Here is a 23968-nt window from a genome sequence, read left to right as displayed (position 1 = left end):
CTGGGGAGACCGTGCTGAAGGCCGGGAGCTCGTCCGGTTGTCACCCTGGGCACAGATTTTTTTCCTACCTGCTCCTCCAGGGTCGCGGAGCCCTGCGCACGAGCACGCGGACGCACCAAGCAGTGGCGCGCGCAGGGGCCTCCGAGCCCGGGGTCACGTGGCACCCTGGGCTCCGCCTTCTCCCCCCTGCTCCTCCCCCAGTCTCTCCATCTGGGTTTCTTTCTTTCCTTTCTTCTTTTTTTTTTTTTCAATGAACACACACGGTGTGCATCTTAAAGCCACACTGCCCCATTTCACGACTTCAGTCGGCTTCTCCTTACTGCACGTCCCTCTGCAATTCAACTCTAAATACAATATATGTATATGTATGTATGTATGAAAAAAAATGAAACAATCTAGGGTTTCTGGGTCTGGTGTCTACTGCCGGGAGGAATTTACTTCGAAAATGTAAGGAAGCGAAAAGGCATTCTACTCTAAAAAGTCGCGATTTTTTTTCTTAAAAAGAGTAGTTGTGTAGACAGTTTGTCTCTGCCCTAGGATGTACTCCCAAAAGTCATTTTTTCTCTTCCTCAAAGGAAAACGAGTCTTCAGCCTACTGATTAGTTAGGATTACAGGCATGAGCCACCAGCGACTGGTTTTTTTTCTTTTTTTAATTCTATATGTTGGGACATATATACTGCGCACAGTTTATTTCAAATGAATCCAACATCAAAGCATTTGTTTTCCCTACCTCACGCTATTATTAAATATATATATGCATATCGATTTTTTGTAAGAAGTGTTTAAAACTGACTTTTTAGGGTACAGTAAGTATTTTTTTAAAAAAGAGAGTTCCAAAATGAACACAAACAATCATGCAAACTTCACAAGGAAACAATTCTATTTCTCTGGGTTGTTAAAAGGATTCTGTTGTTTTATTTATTGTCGCATTAAAGACTCAAATAAAAAAAAGCCTCTGCCTCCACAAGACTGCTTTGGTGTCTGGATTCCACATTTATAGAACACAGACTCCTTCAAACCAGGACTGTGCTGTCGATGGGGCGGGGGGCGAGAGGGAGACGAAAAGGGGGAAGAAGGATTTTAAGGGTGGCTTTCCTCAACGGCCTTGCTTTCCTCTTTAACTTTCCATTTTGTTTATCTTAATGCGAGGCGTTGTTCCCTGCGCGAGCCTAAGTCTTTTGCCTTTTAGCTATAAAAGAAAAGAGAGCAGGGGGAAAAAAAATCTGGCACACACTGGCGCACTATCCACCACCCTGTCATTATTGGTGCAGGCCTGGGAATTCAAGCCGGACCTCCCAGTATTTGCTGCTGCTTGAGGCCAAGGTGCCTCTTGAAAGGGTTTTCTTTGAGGAATCTCAAAAAAAAAAATTGTTTAAGCGCTTAAAAAAATTATATCTCCCTGTGTCTGTGGTGAAGCAAATGCTCGTGTGTGAGAGCGCGCGTGCATGTGTGCGCGCAAAAGGCGTCTCACAAAAAAAAAAAAGAAGACACTGTTGAAAAAAGGAATAAGAAAGAAAGGAGGGGGGAGCATTCCTTAATGGAAGTATTGCATGCGAGAAGGTTGGCGCTCTCGGAGGCTCCCCCCGAAGCCCGGGATGCACACACTGGGGTTGCCTACCTGGGTGGTCTCTCTACTTTGGTGAGCTGTTGCTAAGCAGCTAATAATAGTCATGTTTGCTGAGTAATTTCTGCCCTCCGCGAGCCAATCGCGTTGCAGAAACCCAAGCCATCTGACAGCCCCGGGGGCGGGAGCTCCAGCCTTTTTCTCTTTCGCTCGCTCTCCCCCTCCACCCCCTCCCCTCCTCCTCCTCTTTCTCCAAATGGAGAGAGTTCTTTTTTTTCTTCTTCCATCTCATCTATTGAATCAAGGAGCTGCTGCGGCCGCTGCCCGCTGCACACACACAGAGCGGAGTCCCCAGGTCCCGGGAGCAAGAGAAGCGCGCTGCGCGGGGGCAGAATGGTCCAGCGGGTCGGTGAGGAGCCCAAGAAAGCAGAGTCCGGGACCGAGCAGCCACTGCGAACCCAGCAGCCCGAGCGAGAGCAGCCGCTACAGGAGCCGCCACCGCCAGCAGCAGCAACGACCGCGGGAGCAGCGGCAGCGGCGGTTGCTTCGGCCCGGCAGCGCTGAGACCCGCCAGGCACCCTCGGACCCTGCGGCGACGCCGGCTCTGCGCTCGCCCTCCGCGACCGCTCGGGCGACTCCGGAGGCGCCGAGGAAGCCAGCGCAGCCGGCGGGAGCAGCCGAGATTTGCTGGCGCTTTCTGCAGTGAAGGGGTCGCGGCGCGGCACGGGGCGGGGGGTGGGTAGGGGGAGTCGGGGACCGCGAAGAGTGCCGTGGAAGCGCCGGAAGGACAGGCTAGGTTACCGCGCGCCGGCTCTCGCCCTCTCGCGAACTGGATGTGGGCAGCGGCGGCCGCAGAGACCTCGGGACCCCCGCGCAATGTGGCAATGGAAGACGCAGGGTCTGAGTCCCCGGCAGCGGCCGCGGCCGCAGCGGCAGCAGCGCCCGCCGTGTGAGCCGGAGCAGCGGCAGCAGCAGCAGCAAATCTGTCAACCGGAGCCCGAGCTCGAGCAGCCGGTGGCCAGCAGCGTCCTCGCGAGCCGAGAGCCCAGTCGCTCCGGGAGTCCGCAGAGGCGGCGGCAGCGCGCCGGGCCGCCCGGGAAGCCTCGGTCCCCGCGGCGGCGGCGGCGGCAACATGGCCTCGGCTGGTAACGCCGCCGAGCCCCAGGACCGCGGCGGCGGCGGCGGCGGCTGCAGCGGGGCCCTGGGCCGGCCGGCCGGTGGCGGGAGGCGCAGACGGACCGGAGGACTGCGCCGTGCCGCACTGGATCGGGACTATCTGCACCGGCCCAGCTACTGCGACGCCGCCTTCGCTCTGGAGCAGATTTCCAAGGTGCATTTCAGACTCCTGTCTTCCCCTCCCACTTTCTCTTCCCTCCTCTTCCTCTTGGGGGGGGGGGATCGCTCCGACACACACACGCACACACACGCCTCCAGGAAAAGGAGCAGACAAGTGAGGATTGAAAAATTCAAACCCTCCCTCCGCTCCTCGGAGGAAAGGGCTGTCTGCGATCCGCAGGGGGTGGAGGTGTGTGTGCCTGTGTGTGTGTGTGTGTGTGTGTGTGTGTGTGTGTGTGTGTCCGCGCGCGCGCACACATGCCCTCCCTTGGCGTGCCTTTTCCGGAGCTTTGGAAAGCAGTCCACAGCGGACCACCTCGAGGGCGGCCGCAGTGCCCCGGGCCCCGAGCGCTCTTCTCCCTCGCCCCAGCCCTTATTTTCCGCCTAAAAATCTTCCGTGAAACATCCACTTTTCTTAACATCTTGGGGGGGGGGGTGGGGGGGGAGGCGGAGTGGAGAGAGGCGGAGAGAGGAAGGAGGGGGAGCCAAAATAAAGGTGGTTTCCTTTTTTGGCAGCCAGTTTTGCTTTTGTTGAGCACGAAATCTCTGCTCCCTTAAAAATTCTCCTCGGAAGAGAGACCCCCCCGCCTCTCTCCTTTTCCAGGGTTTGAGCCGCCTCTTCTCCGAGCCTGACGGGGAGAGGGAACGTTGTAAACAAATTGCCACCTTAAATCTGTAGTAGGGGTGTGCGGAGCGGCCGGGTTCATTGTTTACGAGGCTTGCTGAAATGTGTGGAATCCGCGGAAGGCGAGCACCCAGACGGGGGGCCCGCCCGGGCAGCGGCGGGCACCGGGGCCACACGGCCGCCGGCAGCAGCCTGTGCCCAGCCGGGACCCCCGCCTGCTCCAGTCTGGGCCCTCTCCCCGGGCACTTGGCTGGCTGTGTTCTAGCTTTAACCAGAAGGGGAAGGGAGAAGAGGGGAAAATCCATGTGGTTGCCCTCTTCCGAGCACAAATACTGTCGTAAGTTGCAGATGGCTGCTCTTCCCGGCGTCTCCCGGCGCTCTGGAACGGCGTGGGGAGTGAGCCCTGACCTCCGCGTTCACCACGTGGATCCCCACTTACTACCACTCGGGGCGGGGGGAGGGGCTGAACGGAAGGTAGTGGGTTGTTCCCAAAGTGCTTATGCGCCCCCCCCCCCCCCAGCACCCGGTCCTCCGGGGCGTCTCCTGAGAAACTGGTTGTTAGAAGGAGCTCGAGGGAATGTGGTTTTCTGGTTCTTAAATGTTGAACTCCGGCTGTGGGATTACGCTGCCCCTCCTTTTCTACCTCTGGGGGGTGCAGATCTTGGGTCCAGTGACTCCTCTCGGCTTTTGCTACCCCCTCTGTGTGGCAGCTCTTCTCCCCAGCGCCCCCATGCCTGACTCCAGGATGCCCTGCAGACGCTCGTGGGGGCGCCTCTGTGTTCCCCGAGGTGCTGCCTGACTTTGATTTATGACCAAGCCCCCCCACGCCGCTCTCACTCCCTCCGGCCCGCCTGGGTTCCAGCCCCGAGGGCGCGTCCCTGCGCCGCGGCCGCCCACGCCCCCACGGTTGCCGGGCCTGTCGGGGATCCCGGGCTGGTGCGCGCGAGCGGGCGTGGGCGCGCGGGCCGCGACTCCCCGGTGTGTTCACTCCTCCCTTCTGTTTTCGTCCCCAGGGGAAGGCTACTGGCCGGAAAGCGCCACTGTGGCTGAGAGCGCAGTTTCAGAGACTCTTATTTAAACTGGGTTGTTACATTCAAAAAAACTGCGGCAAGTTCTTGGTTGTGGGCCTCCTCATATTTGGAGCCTTCGCTGTGGGATTAAAGGCAGCTAATCTCGAGACCAACGTGGAGGAGCTGTGGGTGGAAGGTAAGAGACCCAGCGCCCGCGGCGGCGCCCCCTCTTTCCCCTTTCCTTTCCCTTCCCTTCCTTCCAATTGATAAAGATATTTGCCAGGATACACCTAGAGCCTAGCCGGGGCCAGCGCAAAAGCCCTGTCCGCACCAGGGGGAATTGTTTATTGTTTGGGCGCCTGGCCTGGAGCCAGGCCCGCCCGACAAAGGCCGCGCTGTAATCTACTCGGGGCGCTGCGTTTTGCTAGGTGTTGTGGGAGAGAGTGGCGAGGGCGGGCCGGCGGGGGCGCGGGGGCCCCCTCGGTGGAACAGACCACTCTACACGGCCGGCGCGGGGGGGCGGGGGGCGCTTCGGGAACTGCCACCGCTGCTGCCAGCCTCACTCTGGCCGGGAGACGCTGCCAGGGAAGGCCTCTCCCGCGGTGGCTCCCCAACTCCGCTTCTTTCCCTCCTCCACCCCCACCCACCGCGTCCAAAGGGAAAGGAGTGGGGGGTGGAGGGAAAGGCCACCCCTCTGGCTGCAGGGAGTGTGCGCGCCCCCGGCGGCCGCGGCCGGCGCTCGGGGAGGGCGGGGGAGGGGGCGGGCGGGCGCTGCGCGGGCCTGCGGAGGCGGCGGCGTGTGTGGTCCTGTTTTTGGACAGCTTTCAACTCTGGGGGAAAAAAACATTTGTCTCAAGGTACAAAAAAAAAGGGGGGGGAGGGGGCAAGGAGTTGGAAAAAAAAACAGTAAAGCAGACTGGAACGCATGTTTGCAAAGTAGATTAATGTTTCTTCGCGGGTGGGGGCTTTTTAAATGGAATTATTCTGGGGGAAAACAGCATTTTGCAGCCAGAAAAAAAAAAAGAAATGTGTTTTAAGAACGCGGGTTTGGTGGGAGGGGCGCCACTGCAGCTCTCTGAGAGGTTCTGCCAGGCTTTTATCCAGGTTCCTAAATTTGGTGTGGTTCTTAAAGCTTGCCTGAGAAAAAGTTGTAAATTCAAAGTAGCTTTCTCCCCCAAAGACGGAAACATCTTCGCGTTCTTTTGGTATACAGGTTTTCCTTCTGTTATTTGTTTTCTTTCTTTTTTTTCTTCGTTGTTACTCAATTTTCTCTTCCCCCCTCCACCCCCCCCCAAAAAAAAGAGAAACCAATCTTGCTGTTTGGAAACTTTAACCTTTTAAGCACTACTCTGGGCATCTCTTACAAGGGAGGAGGAGAGGAGAATTGCAGTAGGTACCGCAGATATTCAAACCTAAAGTACCTGGCGCCCTTCAGAAGACAAAAATTGAAAGCTGCCCAAGACAAAATTTGAAAGCTGAAGAGTTACATTCCTTCAGTGGTCCCTCCAAATGCTCTTGGAGGCTAACCTTCCAGAATATTTTGGTTTGCAAGCCTAAGCTAGAGTAGTTGAGTAGTGGCAATTAAAATAATAATCCAAATAATTAAGACCAGAAAACATTCCTGCCTTGAGTAGCGTGGTAATTACTACAAAAATGTTCCTTGGATGGAATCCATTGGGTAGTTTCCCTCGGTTTGGGGCTTCATTGTAATTGGTGGAAGGGTTTTAATGAGCACCTACTAAGCTCTCTAGCAGCAAATTTCTGGAATACCTGTGATGTGCCTAGCACTGTGCTAGACATTTTAAGAGATTTGGAAGTGTGTGGGACACTGCCCAATTTTACAGAGTTAGAACTAAGGATTCAATGCATTTGAATGAAATTTGAGTGCACATGGCAAATGGGACATGAAAGTTAAATTAGGAGAATAAGCTGCAGTGGAGGTGCGGAGAGCTGACTGGTGTGATATGGAGAGAGAAAGGAGGAAGGTATTTTAGCAAGAGATACACAACCACTAGCAGGGGCCTGGAAAGGGAAGGATTGAATGAATGATGGCTCCATCAGAGTGAGGGCCTCAAGTGCCATTCAATGAGTGTTGTGGCACATTGGGCACAGGAACTGGACAGCAGGTCTGTTAGTGTGGAAATGGCTGATTGATGGCTCCATTGCAGACAATTACCTTAGGCTCCTCTATGGACTTGACTTTCCAACTCTCAGACCAGTTTGTGACCAGTGGTGAGGATGACGAAAGTTAGCTTTGTGTAGTTTAAGCAGTAGTTTTCAGGAGAGATTTAATCAGCTTAAAGAGAGGTAATACGATTTTCTTAGCCATGAATGTTTCTAGAAATGGCTTTCTGTATTCCACTCATTTCAGGACTTAGGAGGAGAAGCATAATTCATAGTAGTTTTCAGGAGCACCAACAGAGATTGAAAGACATTGTGAGCCAAAACTTGGGAGTTGTCTCATTTTAATTCATTTTGATCTCCACTAATATGTAAGACAGCAGAGAATTTTTACTTCCAAATGCTCACACTACTCTACTGGTTGCTGCCATGAACATTAAACCCATGGTATCATAAACAGTATCCTTTTTTTCCCCTGACAGTATGAAGACTAAGTAATAATACTCTGTGTGCTTTTAGCCTGCTTTTACGCTATCTGGAATGGATGCTAGTGCAGGATGCATTCTAGGCAAGTGGTTTACCACTGAGATGTGTCCTCAGTTCCGTGCCTCTGAGCTTGCTCTTAACTTAGTCTTTTTGCATAGCTCACTGATTCTTGGGCCAAATAGTCAATGCTTACTTATTCAGCAACTGTCATATTTCAGGCATTTTATTATATGTGTTCATGTGCCTTACAATTCAGTGAGGTTCCTATGTTTTTTATTTTTTTATAATATGTCAGTAAATAGGATGTTTTATACATTCCTTTTTTTTTTTTTTTGGTCAGTCATGGGGCTTGAACTCTGGGCCTGGGCACTATCCTTGAACTCTTCAGCTCAAGGTGAGCTCTCTACCTCTTGAGCCACAGCACCATTTCTGGTTTTCAGGGAGTTAATTGGATATAAGAGTTTCATAGACTTTCCTGCCTGGGCTGGCTTTTAATCGCAGTCTTCACATGTCAACCTCCTGAGTGGTTAGGATTACAGGCATGAGCCACTGGTGCTCCCTGTCTTTTTTTTTTTTTTTTTCCCCTGTCAGTCGTGGAGCCTGAACTCTGGGCCTGGGCGCTGTCCCTCAGCTCTTCAGCTCAAGGCTAGTGCTCTACCACTTGAGCCAAAGCATCATATCCGGCTTTTTCTGCTTACGTGGTGCTCATGCATGCAAAGCAAGCATTCTACCACTGAGCCACCTTCCCAGCCCTCTTTTTTTTTTTTTTTTAATGAGAAACTATTGAGGCACTTACGTATCTCTCCATTTCCACTTTGCATCTTAGTGACTGAAGTCAATTGGTAACCTGTTACCTTGACCTGGCATTCGTTCATTCATTCATTCTGTGCTAGATTCTACAAACCTAGAAGTAGGCTTACCTAAATTCAGTTAAGCCCAACCAGGGAGGCTGCCACAGTTTAATAGTAATTAGAGATACTGTTTATGATACAAAGAGTTTAATACTCATGAGTTTAGTGTTCATTAGAGTAGTAGTAGTGTGAGCATTTGGAAGTAAAAGTTCTTTGCTGCCCTAGATATTAGTGGAGATGAGTGATTTAAAATGAGGCAACTCCAGGTTTAGGCTTACATTGTTCTTTAGTCTCTTGCATAAATTCATCATGATTATCAGCAAAATGCCTTACTGACACTTTCTTAATTGAAACAGTGCAGGTTCTGGGTATGAATTGGTTGCTTGCTACACACATAAGTGAGGTAAATAGAAGTTGTGTGTTTTCCTAGTTAAAATGCAACAAATGAGGACAGACTGAGAGATGCAGTTTCTCCTATGATTGAAAAAATAATGATATACACCAGTTGCCTCTGTGTTTATATATATGTGTATGCATATAGATTTCATTAGGTATCCCCCCTACATGGGGTATCGTATCTGCCAAAATATATTATTAATATAGCCAGTACATTTGAAAGTCCTATCTTTGATTTGGCTTTGCATGCTTTAACATGCTAGGGAAATGTGGCTTTTTAGAGATAGGTTGAATCTATTAATCATAGTGTGTGGACCATTGTAGTCTAGCTAACTATACACATGAGTAGGTAATAAGAGCTTTTTGATTCTGTTGAAATGTTCTTATATTATTTGTCTTTGAGGAAACTGGCAATTTTATGTGAGATGGGTTAAATTATTCACAAATGTCCAGAGTGTCGCTTACTTGTAAATAGGACTAAAGAAATTTGGTTTAAAAAAAATAGAGGAATGATGGTATTGTGGACATCTATCTGTTTATCACAGAAACACATGATGGTGGCAGCATGATGGAGAAGAGACAAGACTATCATTTTAAAATAGAAACATTCAGAAAGTGTTTTCTGTGCCCACTCTGCATTAGACAAGGCCCCAAACACTAGAAATGCTGTTGAAAAGTAACAAGACCTTGCCCTGGGGGAGCCTCTGCCCAGCAGGCACACAGACTCAAAAGTATGTGGTTCACATGCAGGGCCACAGTGCCCAGAAGGCTGGGAAATTGATGCCTTCCAGGGTGGTCCCAGGAAGAAGACCTTGAGCTAGTCATAGGGGCTGGGGCCTCTGGGATGAAGTACATTCTAGGCAGAAGGAACAGCATCAACAAAGGCCAGGAGTGTGGCTTCTTGGACCTCATCTCCCTTGGTGGTGGTGGGGTGAATGAGTTGGAAGGGAGCAGGGCTGTCAGCTCCTCCTCTACCTGTTCCTTGCCTGTCATATGATTTGTGCAGATGTATTTCTGGCCTCTGCTGTCCTTTGTGGTCCCATTAGTGCCTTCACCTGAATCTCAGGGCACAAAAGGAATGGACTTGATTGATTGATTGATTGCCCCTTTTATCTCTTGGAGATTTTTTTTTTCTCTAAAAGCTGGCCTGTCCCCTGGCCTTCTTTTCTGCAATAATCCATATTGCGTTGGTGCTCAGTTGTTAAGAGTTCTGAAGGCCAGCACCCAGGGAGAAAGATGAAGAGCACTAGGTTTTGGTGTTCTTGAATTGGTCTTGGACACTTCATTGTAGGAGACAATTAGGACTCACCATCCTTTTAGTTGCTTAACCTTGGCTTCTCACTGGTGACATCTTGGGTGGGATAATCCCTATTGGTGATTTGCTGCCTGATGCCTGCACTCTGGAGAATAGCAGCATCCTTGGCCTCTGCACACTGGAGCCAGCATCATGCTTCTCCATGTGTCAATCAGAATGTTTCCATTCAGTGTGCTGAGCCTCGTGTGGGGGACAAACTCACCTCAACTGAGAACCACTGGTCTAGATGATAAATACTCCTGATAAATAGAAGACAAGCACTACACAGATAAATGGGAGAGTTAGGATGGAGTTGGAGACTGAAGAGGCGTGGCCATTAGATGGCAGAAGGTTTGTAGTCTTTTTTTTTGTTAAGTTCAATCTCACAAAACAACCTTGAATTTATTAATCTCAGGAACGCATTTTATTTTGTGCTACTAATTTAAATTTTCCTTGGAGTGACATTTGGTATCAAATGAAAATACACATACACATATACAGAAAGAAGAAAGAAGAAAAAGACCATGGGGGAAAACAAGAAAAAATGTTCTGGGTTTTTATATTTGGAAAGGAGGTGTAACTATTGTGCCTTGTTGTGGTTCAGCTACAGTAGGTTGAAGGCCTTTGGATGACGGAGACTTTATAGTAGCTTAATACAAGCAGTCAGGTTGAAAGCACAACTTCCCTCAGAACCCAACTGGATGCTAGCTTTTCAGTCTCATTTTCCTCCAGAGAGTTGTACACGATTTTCCACTTTTTCCAAGGTATACTTGTGGAGCAGAACTGAGGGAAGCAACAAATGGGGACTTTTCATAAGAGTCAGAGACACTGAAACATGCAGCTTCCTTGGACTCCCTATGAAGTTTTGAAAAAAATGAACCATGTTTAGCTAGATAGGTTTATTAGATTCAAATTGTGTAGATGGGTTTATTAGATTCAAATTGTGGGCGCATACCAGAGGTATGCAAGCAGTTGTGGTTTTCTTTTCATATTTGGAGAAAAACCATTGAAAAGGGAAGCCCTAACAGTAATCATTTTGAAAATATACTTAGCCTTAGGTGGCTCCTAAATAGGGCAGTATCTCTCTGCTGCCTGCCATTCTTGACCTGTCCTGAAGTTTGGAAGCCAGGTTGGGCCACTGGGAGTTTCAGATACTTCTAATGCCACTTGGAAGTTCCAGAAGATGACAGCTTCCAGATGTATGAGCTGCCTGATCCGTTTGTTTAGATTATGGGCCACAGCTGATGCCGAGATTAATGCTGGCTGGACAGGCTATGGGAGATTTGTCTGGCTTCCACAATGCCATGTTTATATTTCATTTGGATTTCTCCTTCAAAGCTGACCTGTCTGTGACCCCTGGATCCCTGTCCACTCCGGGTGAGCTGGAACTTGTCCGCCTTTGCTTTACTCATCTTATTGGGGGGCAAAGGGGCTCATAATTCTGCAGAGAAAGGGGCTTCCCATGTGGCTGCCTCCCACCTATTCCATGCCAGCTGTCTGTCTGAGACAACCCCACAAGGGTATGCTGTTTGCTTAGGGAGATGTGTTTGACGTTAAAAGTTACTCTGACTCTTAAAACTGGGACTGTTTTTAAATTACTTAAAAGGAAAACACATTTAATAGTAGCCATTTTGCAAAAAAAAAAAAAAAAGTGTTTTAACTTGGCACCATTTTGATATTCTTGGGGAAGAAAGGCCAAGGGACTACTGAGGCATTTATCCCCCTCCCACCCCCCCCCACAAAATCACATATCTGCATGATTCCATTTTTGTTTAAACTTATTTTCTGTGTCCACTACTTTGACTTCCTGTACTTCTTCTGGATCCCTCCTCTTCCCTTCTGTCCATGTTTTCCTCTTCTACTTTCCTTCCACTTACCTACCTACTCCCAAACTGACTCAGTCCTTTCCTCCCAAATGCATCTCTGAAGTTACTAGTGTGAGATCTGAAAAGATCTGAAGTATGGCTAATCACAAACTGACAAGAGGGAATTCAAAATTTTATTATTTCAAATCAGCTGTGGGAGACACTGGATGGGGAGTTGCCATTTGCTTCCCTGGAGTTCAGGGTTGGTTCTGAGGCCATACTCATTCATGGATCCTTGCCACCAAAAGATGTGCTTCTCCTGTGAAAGATTGCTGGCATCACTGTAGACTTTTGAGGTGATTTTAGACAACTTCTTTCAATGTATAGCAAAGTATAAAATAGTATGGGAAAAACATCTTTGTCTCCTGTCCTTACTGTGGTGCATGAAATAAAGAAGTTGGTCCTGTTGGCCTCCTGAGCTGCCAAGTGAAAGATAAACCATGAACATTCCCACCCAGGCACCCTTCTTCAGCCTTTCCATAGATGGAAGCTCATGCCAAAGCCAGTGGGAACATGAAGGAAGTTTGGATAGGAATGGAAGAGGACTGATTTCCTTATCCAAATTTTGGCTGACTCCATAGCCTTAGATTTCCATCCTCATGAGAGATCTTGGTTGACATCCCAGAGAGCAAAGGATTTTGCTGGAGCAGGCACTTCTGCCTGGTCAGGAGGAGGAAGCTCCTTGGAATCTTCTCAGTGGGAACATTCTTTAAACACACAGATATGATCAGGGTCATCAAAATATAAATATTGCTAGTACTTGTTCTTTGCTGCCAATCTGAATTTGAGTGTCTTATGATAATACTTAGTTAGAATTTTCCCCACCTCTTAAATTGGATTGAGGATTTTTCCCCTTTCCACTGGTTTATCTACTTGTTTCTAAATGTTTTCTTTTAAGGTTGAAATAATTTAGCCTTTTCAATCAGTAGACTGCTGTCTGAGTTGTTTGGTGTCCTGAAAGCTATAGACCATCTTTTGCCCCTTCAGAAGTGATTTTGACAGCTATGTTTAGAATTTAAAGTGTAGTTATCATGTGTTAGGGGAAATGTGTCTTTGGATAGCCAGGTACCTACTAGTGAATGACAAATTTGTTGTTGGAGAGATGTATAATTTGGAAGCAGGATCTTATTTCTAAATACAGCAACCCAGGTACAAATTGGTCCAAATAGTTCAGAGGACATGTAGATCTCATGATACAACTGGTTATGAAGGTGAGGCCAGTGAGGACAAGTTTTATTTATTATTATTAGATAAATAAAAAGAAGCCATGGATGCACTTAATTTAGCCAGATAGTTTGCAGCTATTGATGAAACATGCACAGAAGTAAGCAGAATGAGCTGGAAATGGGCTTTGTTTAGTCAATGTGCATGGTTTTTTCCCCCCTCTTAAATCATTGCTTAAGGGCTTCTGGCCCCTAGCTCAGGAATCCTGCCCAAAATGCCAGATGTATTACACAGTGGAGTATTGCAATGTAAACACTGCTGTGTGCCACGAGGCAGGGTGGTCCGTCTCCTATTTAAGAAGAGCAAGAGCTTGAGAGGGGAAGAGAAAGGCAGGCCCGTTGGTGTACAGCAAATGCACTGGTCTTTGGTGTGTTTTAAGCTGCAGTCAGATCTGGAACTACAAACCCCAGATACATTAGTTCTTTGGAATGGCAAAGAACAGTGACTTGAATCTGGATGCCCAGGACAGCAACATGTGGCTTGGATGATGTCTCATTGAGTCAGATAAATTTGTAAAAATGTTCTACAGGACTGGGGATGTAGCTTGGTGATGGAGCATTTCCCTAGTATGCACCAAGCCCAGGTTCAAGTCCTGGCACTGGCGGTGGGGGGGGGGGGGGGAGAGGTGGGGGGGAGGAGGCGGGTAAGGTGGGGGGGAAGTTGAACAGAATGAGTGAGAGTAGGGAATGAATTGAAGAAAAGCTGTGGTCATCTCAGCAGCATCCTTTAGTTACTATGTTCATGGTCCTTGTCATCTGCTCCTTGTTAAATCAAAAAGTAAGGGAAAGCCAAGCAGGCCAAGCTGCTTTCTTTCTGACCTCTTACAGTGTCAGAGAAGGCCTGCTGAGTTGGTTCACCTCCTGGGTGTAAACCATGATTTCTCACATGGCTGATCTGGTGTTTTGTAGCACTGGGGGTAGCCCAGGCTATGGTCAAAATAAGTGGTCTTCTATTTTGTTCCTGCTTTCTAGATGGAAGTAAGAAGTCTTCTAATCACCATCATTTAGAGATGTGAAAGTAACAGGCTCTTGGGACCATCCTGCAATCCAGTGTACTTTCCATACAGTGCTGCAAGCAATTGAAAGAAGTTGACTACTTCAGCATTATCGATACATCACATAGCCTATATTCTGCAGAATGCTCTGTTTTTAAAATAAATGTGAACATATTTTATGAGTTAAGAACAAATCAGATTTGGGGAAATTGTTAAAATAACCACACTAATATTATCTTAGTTTAAGAAACTCATTCTATAGAGTGATCTGAGAAAACTGTTTTAAGAAGTGAATTTTTAAAAAACACAATTTTGAGATTAAGGGAAAATGTAGTCTTTTTGATTTCTCCATTCCCTCCCCCACCACTTTGGCCTCCCCCTTTTTTTGTATCATCCCATCTTCCCCACCCCCACTCCCTGATTTCCTTTGCTCCTTTAAATGGCAAACCAGAAAACTTTGCAAAATAGACTTAACCATCACACCTCTTTAAATAACAGCTTTCTAGGCATGAACATAAGAAGAAAGTTATTCCTCACTGCCTGAGAAATTCTTTCTTTTTACCTGATGTGCATTGTTGTAATAAGTTAAAGTGATAAATGTGATATTATCCTTTTAGTCTATACATAATCTAAGGGGAAAATTGCACATATTTAACACCCCACATGATCACAAACAAAGCTTGCAATTTGAGAGAATTGGAATTAAGGCTAAATATCTACTAACTGCTCTTTCTAGAAATTTGTGGAATAAGATGACCCTTTTTTATTTTCCATTTTGCTTTTTTTTTCTTTTACTTCCTCTTCCTCCTCCTCCTTTTTCCTCTTCTTCCTCCTTTCCCTCCTCCTCCTTTTTCCTCCTCTTCCTCCTTTCCTTCCTCCTCCTCCCCTCTTCCTCTTCTTCTTCCTCCTCTTCCTCCTTTTCCTCATCTCCTCCTCCACCTCCTCTTCTTCCTCCTTCCCCCCCCTCCTCCTCTTCTTCTTCTTCTCCTTCTTCTTCTTCTTCTTCTTTTCTTTTTTAGAAATAGGCTACAGTTTCACATGGCTCCCAAAAGAAATCTCTCTCCCTTTTTGTTTCCCACACCAATTGATTTATCATTTTGCTTGCAAGCAGATCCAGAATGTTAGGGCAAGAACACACTCACTTTTTTCTCGTAACTTTTTTGTTGCGGACCGAAACCAGTTGACTTGAATAAATTTTTCTGAGGCCTGAATGTAGCCAGCAACGTGGAAAAATCTTGCCATTCAGGGCCGTCTGAATGTACATTTCAGCCACACAGTAAGCTGCATTGGTAGGCACTGGACTGCTAAATACAACCATTTTTCGCAGCAGCGAGTTAGACAGGTGATTAGCATAATTAGCACCGAGAAGCTATACATATGGTAATGCTGAGTGTGTAAATGCCAGCTGCGGTGTAAAATTTATGTCAGGGGTCGGCAGGGCTGTGCGAAAGTATTGTGCTCCAGCTGCAGGTCAGGGCCGCCAAAGCTTACCTCCTTTTCTCTTGTTGGTGAATACACCAAACAGAAGAGAAAGACAGAAATATAACAGATACGGCTTTGATGGAACAGCCCAGTTCTGTGCAAGAGGGACTGTTCTATCAAACACACACATTTGCACATACTTGCACACACTTGCAGAAATCCCATTGCTCTCTCTACAACGTGTGTATTTACTTCCTGCAGGGTCCACATGAGCAGGGGCCTGGGAATGGGGGGGAGCATGGATAGGTGAATGGACTAAATGATTTCCTCAGAGGAAAAATTGCAATCATTGGAGTTTTACGGGGATTTAAGGTGTTTTTGTTTTTTTGTTTTTCTCCCCATCCTCTTACCCCTGCCTGTACCATTCCCTTTACTACTCTTCTACCTATGTTGTTTTCCTCATATTAAATAAGGGTGTTGGGGGGGGAGAGGGGAGCGGAAATTCCTGCTGGATAGACAGTGTTTGACCTATAGAAGAAAAGGGACTTTGTTGGAGATGTAAGCTTTGAACAAAATATAAGCCTTCATCAGTGGTATTCTTCTCAAACTGCTGACTGGTTTTGGACAAGGGCTAGTCTTCAACCCCCTGTGCAAACTGTACTTCCTCTATTTTTCTATCCACCATCACTGTCTGATCCACCAAATCCCTTACAGATTAAAAAAAAATCTCATAGATTTATTCTTTCCAAGGAGAGTACTGACTAGATTGTATGCTTTGAAATGCATGATAGGGGAATTTATTACTATGATGTATGCTGTGTGTGTGTGTGTGTGTGTGTGTGTGTCTGTGTGTGTGTGTGTGTGTGTGTGTATGTGTTTCCTGCCACCTCCTCCCCTACCTCCCTTGTTTTGTGACTATAAGAAGTGGTGGTGTTGACAGAGTATAGTTCACACCATGCTGACCCGGTGATGAAACTTCCTTGTGGCACCAGGGGGTCCTTATGTACTGGCCCCTAATCCAGCTAATCCTGATGGCAACAAAATCATGAAAGTGGCCCCCAGTGATGCTCTGTATCCTTGCACAGATGCAGAGGGGAAGAACAGTTGCAGGGAGATAAATGTGATGTTTCCTGTAGGCCAGGGAGTCTGCATGCAAGGGTGGATACCTGCATTGTCTTCTCCCCAATGCTTGCTCCAGTGGGCCAATGTAAAGAGAGCCAGGCTGGATAATGGCATGAAGACTGCTCAGAGGTGATGTCAGTCACAGAAGCTGGGAGAAGGGAACTGGGGTTAGTTAATGTTATGCAACAGCCTGAATACTGTGGTGAGAGCCGCCCAGAAAGCATGTGGGGTTTTGTTGTTGTTGGGTTGTTTCCTGTTTTAATTTTCGAAATGAAGGAAAACATTAGGGCTCAACTAAGAATTGAGAACTTGATTAAAAAAAAGTTTTAAGGGGGCTGGGAAGGTGGCTCAGTGGTAGAGTGTTTTGCCTTGCATGCATGAGGCCCTGGGTTCTATTCCTCAGCACCACATAAGCAAAAAGAAAAAAGCCGGGAGTGGTGCTGTGGCTCAAGTGGTAGAGCGCTAGCCTTGAGCTGAAGAGCTGAGGGACAGCACCCAGGCCCAGAGTTCAGGCCCCACGACCGGACTTCCCCCCCCCCCCAAAAAAAAAAAAAAGTTTTAAGTTCTTCGATTGTGACACTTGATGGAGCATTGGACCTCCCTGGGTGTACTCACTTCCTGCAGAATTATGGGGCTTGGTTTGTAGCATTTGAACATTCAGGTGAGACCTTGATAGAACCTGGAACAGTTCTCAGTTTAAAAAGGATGCAGTTAGGAATAGATGACATTTCTGGCTGTGTCCTACCTGAAGTCAGGAACCTTCTTTTGCTTGTCTTAGGTGTGACTAACACAGCCCTCACTTGCCATTACAGCAAGTGACCATAGCTTTTGGGAGCTGGTGACAAACAGCAGGGTTAGCTCGTGCAGAATGCTGGGCTGAGCTGATTGCATCCGACAAGGCGAGCTTGTGGGTCTCAGGAAAAGCCATTCAGATGAAACAGTCCCAGGCGAGGCTGATAACAGATGGTACCACAAGCTGCTTGCTGGTCTGTGGGATGGGGGTTGGGAGGTACAGAGGCACATGATGCCATGGATGCGTGCGCAGCATGGAATAGTGCATGGGCGTCTGCCCACTACCTCTCCTGTGGTCTGCTTTCCTAGTTGTTGTTATTTCCTTCTTTTCTTTTGGATTGTCATCTCTCTCACTGGGCTCTCCTCATGAGGACCGATACTCTTTGGGGTATCTGATTCCAATATTTTCCCATGGCAACACTCAAGGGCACATTCTCACAAGGAGAAAACCCACCTTAAGCAGTAGCTGGCATCTTACCAATAAGAGAAGTGGGTGGAAGACTGACTAAACCGTGCAGACTGGATTTTCAGCCAATTGCCCAAATTACTGCCATCTTTCCTTTTTTTTTTTTTCAATTTAGAAAAGGAACCAATGCTAATAATTTTGAAGCTACATGTTTTGAGAGATTCATACTTTTTTTTTTTCTTTTTGCCCTCACAGTAACTAGTCTTACCATTGAAAGAAGGTCCTGAAACAACTAAAGGGGAGAAAAATCTCTGCAGAGGCTGTTAGATAATTCATGGGATTAATCAAATGCAAATGCTATGCTTGCATATACACAGGCCCCCTTTTCCTAATTGGACTCTGAGTGGGTATTTTTCAGACTGAAAGGGTCATTTGTTTTGACTGATTGACTTTTTGAGGCTTTGGGGGGGAATTAATATCTTATACAGATGACTGCCTGTTCCCAGGACTCTGTACTAAGACCATTCATCTGTTTCTTCATGCAACACACTTTGCAATTTGTGCCATGCTCCTGGTCTGCCTCTGCTCGCCACGTACAAAATGTGTAAACAGAGAGACTTGCCTTCCTTCCATGGAATGATATGACAGAAAACTTCATTTGACTTCTCAGATCATCTTTATGTGGATCAGGATAAGCTTGTGCTAAACAGTTTTTGCATGAATGCCACAAACATTTTTCAGCTCTATGTGAAAAGCTATAACCCAGTAGGAATAGTACTTATTACTGGTCCAGATGTATGGACCCCTTGGTTGACCAGGTCTCCCTGTATGTTTGGTTTTGGAAAATATTGCTAGGTGTGATTTGAGGAGGAGAGGATGAACAGAACTTGATCAAGATGTTCTTTGCAGAAATGGTACTTTGTACTTGAATCTTATAAGCAATTTGTATAAGATTTGAATTTCTGGAGAATGAGATGCAGAATTTACAAGTAAAAGAGCCACCTGTTCCCTACATGTTCCCAATCTCTTTATCCTCTGTAACATGCCCCCTTGGGGACCAGAAGGAAAACAGAAAGTGGAGCCAAGGCCCATGGGCTCGGTTGAAAAAAAATTAGATGCATTTCCCAATGCATCTAAATGTTCTAGCTATGAACATAATGAAATCTGATATATTGAATTTGGTGTTCCTTAACAACACTTCCTCTGCTGTACTCAGATTCTTAACTGCTAAGAGGCCAGCAGGGCAGTTATGCCTCTTTATTAGCCATATGATCTTGAGTAAGTAACCCAAAGTACATTTTCCCCTTTGTAAAGTAAGGCACATGTTCTGAAGACAATGAGTAAATGAATAGACACTTGCTCAGCAACCAGGCAAGGTCTTGGGGAAACTACACACAACTATCAGTTAACCCTCCTACCTTCCTGGGAGGCTAGTTCCTGGCATTTCCTAATTTCTGAGGCCCAACTCTATTAGTGCGGCCTCAAGTGGCAGCACTGCAAGTCAGGGTCCTGTGTCCCCATTGCATTGTCCATCTAGTGCAGCTGGCCTCATCTTGTTGGAGGCACAACAACCAGGACTTGTTTGTGTGTGCTGGTACTGGGATTTGAACCCAGGGCCTCACATTCTCGTTCAGCTTTTCATTCTACTACTTGATCCGTGCCTTCAGTCTGGTATTTTGCGAGTAAATTGGAGATACAGTCTTTCTGCTCAGGCTAGCTTTTTTCCCTTCTTTTTCTTTCTTTCTTTTTTTAATTTTAGAAGTAGGAGTACAGAAAAGCCAAAAAGCAAGAATTGATGAACACACATACATATATACACACACATACACACACTATGAGGGGAATATGAAAACAAGCAGCCATTGAAACTGGAAACAATCTACTCAGGACTCAAGAAATGGTCATCCTGTAAATAAGGCATTGTAAACATCTATGTCTGTGAACTGTGACCATCTCCCATTCTCTGTGGGTGCTGTGCTTAACTTTTCTGAGCAAAACCTAATTTTTCCTTACTGTGTTCATCTACTTAAAGCAAATCTATAATTGATCAAAAAGATTGTTTTCTCTTTTTTTTTCCAGGCTACTGGAAAAAAACATTGAGCTCTTAATACAAATCAAGTAACATGAAAGTGAAAAAGACAAGGTGTGAGGAAAGACCAGTAAGAAACAAATGAAATTGTGCTTCTCACTATGTATGTCACAGACCACACTGTACTACTTACCCATTCATCACTCCCCACTGGGCGGTGAGACCAGATTAGCTTTGAACCGAGATCTTCAGCTCTCAGCCCCTTGAGCAGCTAGGGTTACAGGCATGAGTCATCAGCACCTATTGTAATAATTAGATGCATATATGCATATTATTTTTGCACTAAACTTGTTTTAAATTCAACTCAGATAAATAGCTTTTACATGTCTGCTTTTTTTTCCCTTTTTGGTCATCAAATTCTTTAATTATACATGTTCTTTGCAGAAAAAAATGTGAAAACAAAGAGAAGCAGGTACATATTACCCATCGACCACCACTTAGCAATCATGATTATTAACATTGTTTTCTAAACCTATGTCCTCATAACACATACTGGATTTTATGGCTTATTCTGTTCCAGTAATTTTCTTCTACAATATTTCATGAATTTTAAATTTAAAAAATATATGAAGGACTTCACCCTTGAAAATGGGAAAGACAAGATGAGAGCTGTAATTTCAGTTATCTGAAATGGGTTCTGTGGTACTACCTAAGCAAGAAACTTCACACCTATGGATGATAAGGAAGGGCAGCAAGGTAGTGAAATAGCTTTGGGCTGTCATTCACCAGGATTTAGGATAGGCATTTGCTAGTAGGGAAGCTAGCAAAACCAGGCAAGTCCATAAAATTCTGTCCAGAAAGGTTTCTGTTTCTTATAATGTCTCCAGGGCACCTTGGGTGAATACTGATGTAAGGCCATATGAATGTTGTGCCGTTTATGACACAGGTATACTTGAGAAGGAGCTAAGTCTACCAAGGGAAGCAAAATGGATGACATAATTATGGACCATGGACTCCAGCCACATTTGACTCCTTTCTCTCTCAATCGAAAGCCAAACCTCAGGCTTTGCAGTTGCTAGTTTCCATACTAAAACACTGTCCCCACTCCCACTCCCAGATTTCCTAAGTCACCTGAAGTGTTACTTCCCTTTGGATCTTCCTGTCATCCTATTTGAGGTAGCTATATGAGGTCATGCTATAAGATTATCTTATTGGGTTGCTTGTGCATTGCTGGTTTATGTCACTGTGGAGCCTCTTGGAGCAAAGTAGCAGAGTATTTTGGTCTCAGCCACCAAGCATTTCCACTGCTTACCCCATAATACATGTGTAATACGCATCTACTAATACAAAATGGACAGCAATTAAACTTTATTATTGAATTATTTTTCAAAGACATCCATATTTGACTAATGTGAAATGCCAGGTGAGATATAGCCATCTTATATGTAAGAATAAACATAACCATAGTCATAAATAGGATATAACATCAGTGATTAAGAAAACACTAAACTTCAAGGCCTTACCTAGTTGCTTGGTTTGTGTATAGTGATCATCTTGTCTTGGTTGAAACTAGTTTTGTCACTTAACAGATCAGTAGTGGAAGAGCAAAAAGGTTTCCAATGCTAGAGATGTGGCAGATGTACACCTTTATTGAAATATGTGTTTAATACACATCACAAAAATATGACGAAAACCAGGAAGAATATTTGTATCTTAGAAGTAACGTTCTTTCTGAGGGGGTAAAACATCTACCTTTGATAACACATATAACAGCAATCTGACCCTGTGTTTTTATTCTGTTACCTTTGTGTGTATCACCGTTTTGGTTGTAGCCCATGCTTTACATAGTTACAGGAGCTGCTGGGCTGACCAAGCTCAAGCTATACATGGGTGTTCCTCTCTGGAATAGCACTTGTCATTGTAGTGAAAGGGGGTATCTGCTCTATTAACTGTTTGTTTTTACCTCCTAATTTTGAGTCATCTGAATTTTAAGCTACAATAAAAGTAAAAGAAAGCGTAGCTTTACCAATTGTACTAAGGTTTGAGAGGCAGGTGGAAATAGGATTTCTAGGTTTAAGGTGTTAGATGTGATGCTACCCAGAGACAAAGGAAAGGGTTTAATTAAAAGTTGGGATCAGGTCCTTAATGTACAGCTCTGTTGCTTTTTGGAAGTGACATGGACTAAAAATTGGCTTTTTAACTTCCAACAACTTCTTTACCTTAAGAGGATGTCAGTTGGTTCCAATTCAGTTCAGTAGGTAATTGGTTGAAAGTTAGTGTTGTGATTTCTGCCATAATGAACAGGACTGTCTTCAAGATTTTAGTGGGTTGCAGGGTAAAGAACTATGGGTAGAATATAAACGTATGCTCTGTTGCAAGTTGTTTCCTAGACTTTCCTATGTTGTATTGTGTTTTGTTTTGTTAGGCTGGAACCCAGGGCCTTGGGCATACTAGCCAAGCTCTCCATCTCTGAGCAATATCTCCACCTCTGTTGTCTTTTCCCTAACTTAATTGCAAAGCCCTCTGCCATTCCTGTTGGCATTTGTCAAAGTTGTCTGCACACAAGCCCTAATACTGTTTATGAACCAATTGGTGACATTCCTTCTCCTCACCCCACACTTTAAACCTAACCTCAGAGTTTCACAGCAGCCTTGGCACCTTATTGAACCTGCACACAGGGTCCTGCCAACAGTGATTCTGCACTAGTTTTCCTAATGAGGGCATTATTTGCTTTTTAGCCTGCCCTCTTGTTTATAAAATATGCCAAGAGAACTAAACGCCCTGCTGTTCCCAGTACTTATTTACTTGCCCAAACCAAATGTTTATGTCCTTGAATACTAAACTTGTAGGAAAAGGATTCCTCTTCGTGGGAAAGCTACAATCTCTTGAGTTCTTTCTAAACTATCGCTGGAGGTCTGGTTTTGTTTTGTTTTGTTTTTTTCTTCAGAAACATTCAACTGATCAGTGACTTTAGGAACTATGCAGACCACCCTCCTGTACCCTGAGTGTATATACACACAGGGAGGCAGATCCTCTTTCTATAATTGCTTTTCCAAGATGCCTCTCAGCATGGGTGAACATGGCTTGGTTCAAAACCATAGCCGAATATAAGCTGGGGCTTAAAGATGGAAAAGGAGAGGTTTGGTCACTTGTACCTCAGCACCAGTGTCCAGCTTTGCCATCTTACTAGTGAGCCAGGTTGGTGGGACAGTTTCAGCACCAGATTCAGAATTACCTGGGAAGATTCCAGATCACAGGCTGACAATCCCTCCGGTGACTTAGAGCCTGGCATCCGAGTTTTCTGGGCCAGGTGAGTCTGATTGAACCAAGTTCCGGGGATTGCCCAGGATGGCCCTGATTGATTACATGTTATTCCTCTTTGGTGGGGTTTCCCTATGTACATCTGATTTGAATCACATTATCTTCTGGCAAGTTTTGTGCTGACTACACACTTGCCACCTTTCCTTGTTTCTTTTTCCACAGAGGAGAAACATTTCCTTGTTACCTTTGCCAGATTACTTAGGAGAAGAGTGTAAATTGAAGCCATTTATCTTGAAATGTGCTGCAGGGGCACATTGTTTATACAAGTGAAAGAGATTTTAACAGTTATTTGGTCTGGTCTGCAAGGAGAAGGTGGCTCAAGTTTTTCTGCCTCTCCCCCTTTAGACACAGGGTATATTAGAATGTGCACAAGGTACACATCTTGTGTGTGTGTGTGTCTCTGTGCACACACACACATGCATATGAGAGGCCAAATAGCTAATGCACTTGAGTGTTTTTATTTTCACTTGTTTATCATTTGCAAAATTAATTTTGTCATTAATGGTGAGATGGATGTTTCTCTAACATCATGCTTTATGACTAGTTCATTCATTGCGTATGACCCTATGTCAGTGACTGAGATAACAGACAGAACTTCACTTTGGAGTGATTTTTTTTGTGTGTGGGGGGGGCGGCTGGTCTAATTGAAGAAACTTTTTCCTATTTGTCAGTTGGTGGACGAGTAAGTCGTGAATTAAATTATACTCGCCAGAAGATTGGAGAAGAGGCTATGTTCAATCCTCAACTCATGATACAGACCCCAAAAGAAGAAGGTGCTAATGTCCTGACCACAGAAGCCCTCCTACAACACCTGGACTCAGCACTCCAGGCCAGCCGAGTCCACGTATATATGTACAACAGGTAAGTCCTTTCTTCACCTGCACAGGTGAAGCAAGTTAAGTGCAGGGAGAAGGCTGTTGGGTAAGGTTCCTTTACAGGTAAGGACAGAGCCAGGGCAAGTTGAATATCTCTTATCAAAATGCTTGGGAGTAGAAGTGTTTCAGATAATTTTTGGCTTTTGTAGTTTTAGCAATACATATAATAAGATGTATTGGGGACTAGACTCAAATTTGAACACAAATACATTTGTTTCAAGGACACCTTATGAAA

The 23968-nt window shown here is 45.6% G+C and overlaps 1 protein-coding gene across 3 annotated transcripts in view; it reads left to right on the top strand.

Moving 5' to 3' along the window:
* Window positions 1–23968, top strand: part of Ptch1 (patched 1) — a 70561-nt gene that overhangs the window by 5596 nt on the left and 40997 nt on the right. The window contains exons 1-3 of one of the 3 annotated variants that reach the window (XM_070033706.1): window positions 2688–2895; window positions 4539–4731; window positions 23530–23719. In XM_070033706.1, the coding sequence (XP_069889807.1) occupies window positions 2698–2895; window positions 4539–4731; window positions 23530–23719 (581 nt within the window). In that variant the 5' untranslated portion in view covers window positions 2688–2697. Of the gene's footprint in view, window positions 1–2687; window positions 2896–3805; window positions 3863–4538; window positions 4732–23529; window positions 23720–23968 lie in introns of those variants that run through there. The other 2 variants (XM_070033708.1, XM_070033707.1) reach the window with 2 other exon arrangements.

This window comes from Dipodomys merriami, unplaced genomic scaffold (genome assembly GCF_024711535.1).
Source record: "Dipodomys merriami isolate MVZ:Mamm:240054 unplaced genomic scaffold, mDipMer1.0.p SCAF_22, whole genome shotgun sequence".
Lineage (NCBI taxonomy): Eukaryota > Metazoa > Chordata > Mammalia > Rodentia > Heteromyidae > Dipodomys > Dipodomys merriami.
Note: the sequence above shows the minus strand (reverse complement) of the source record. Positions and strands in the feature narration are given on the sequence as shown.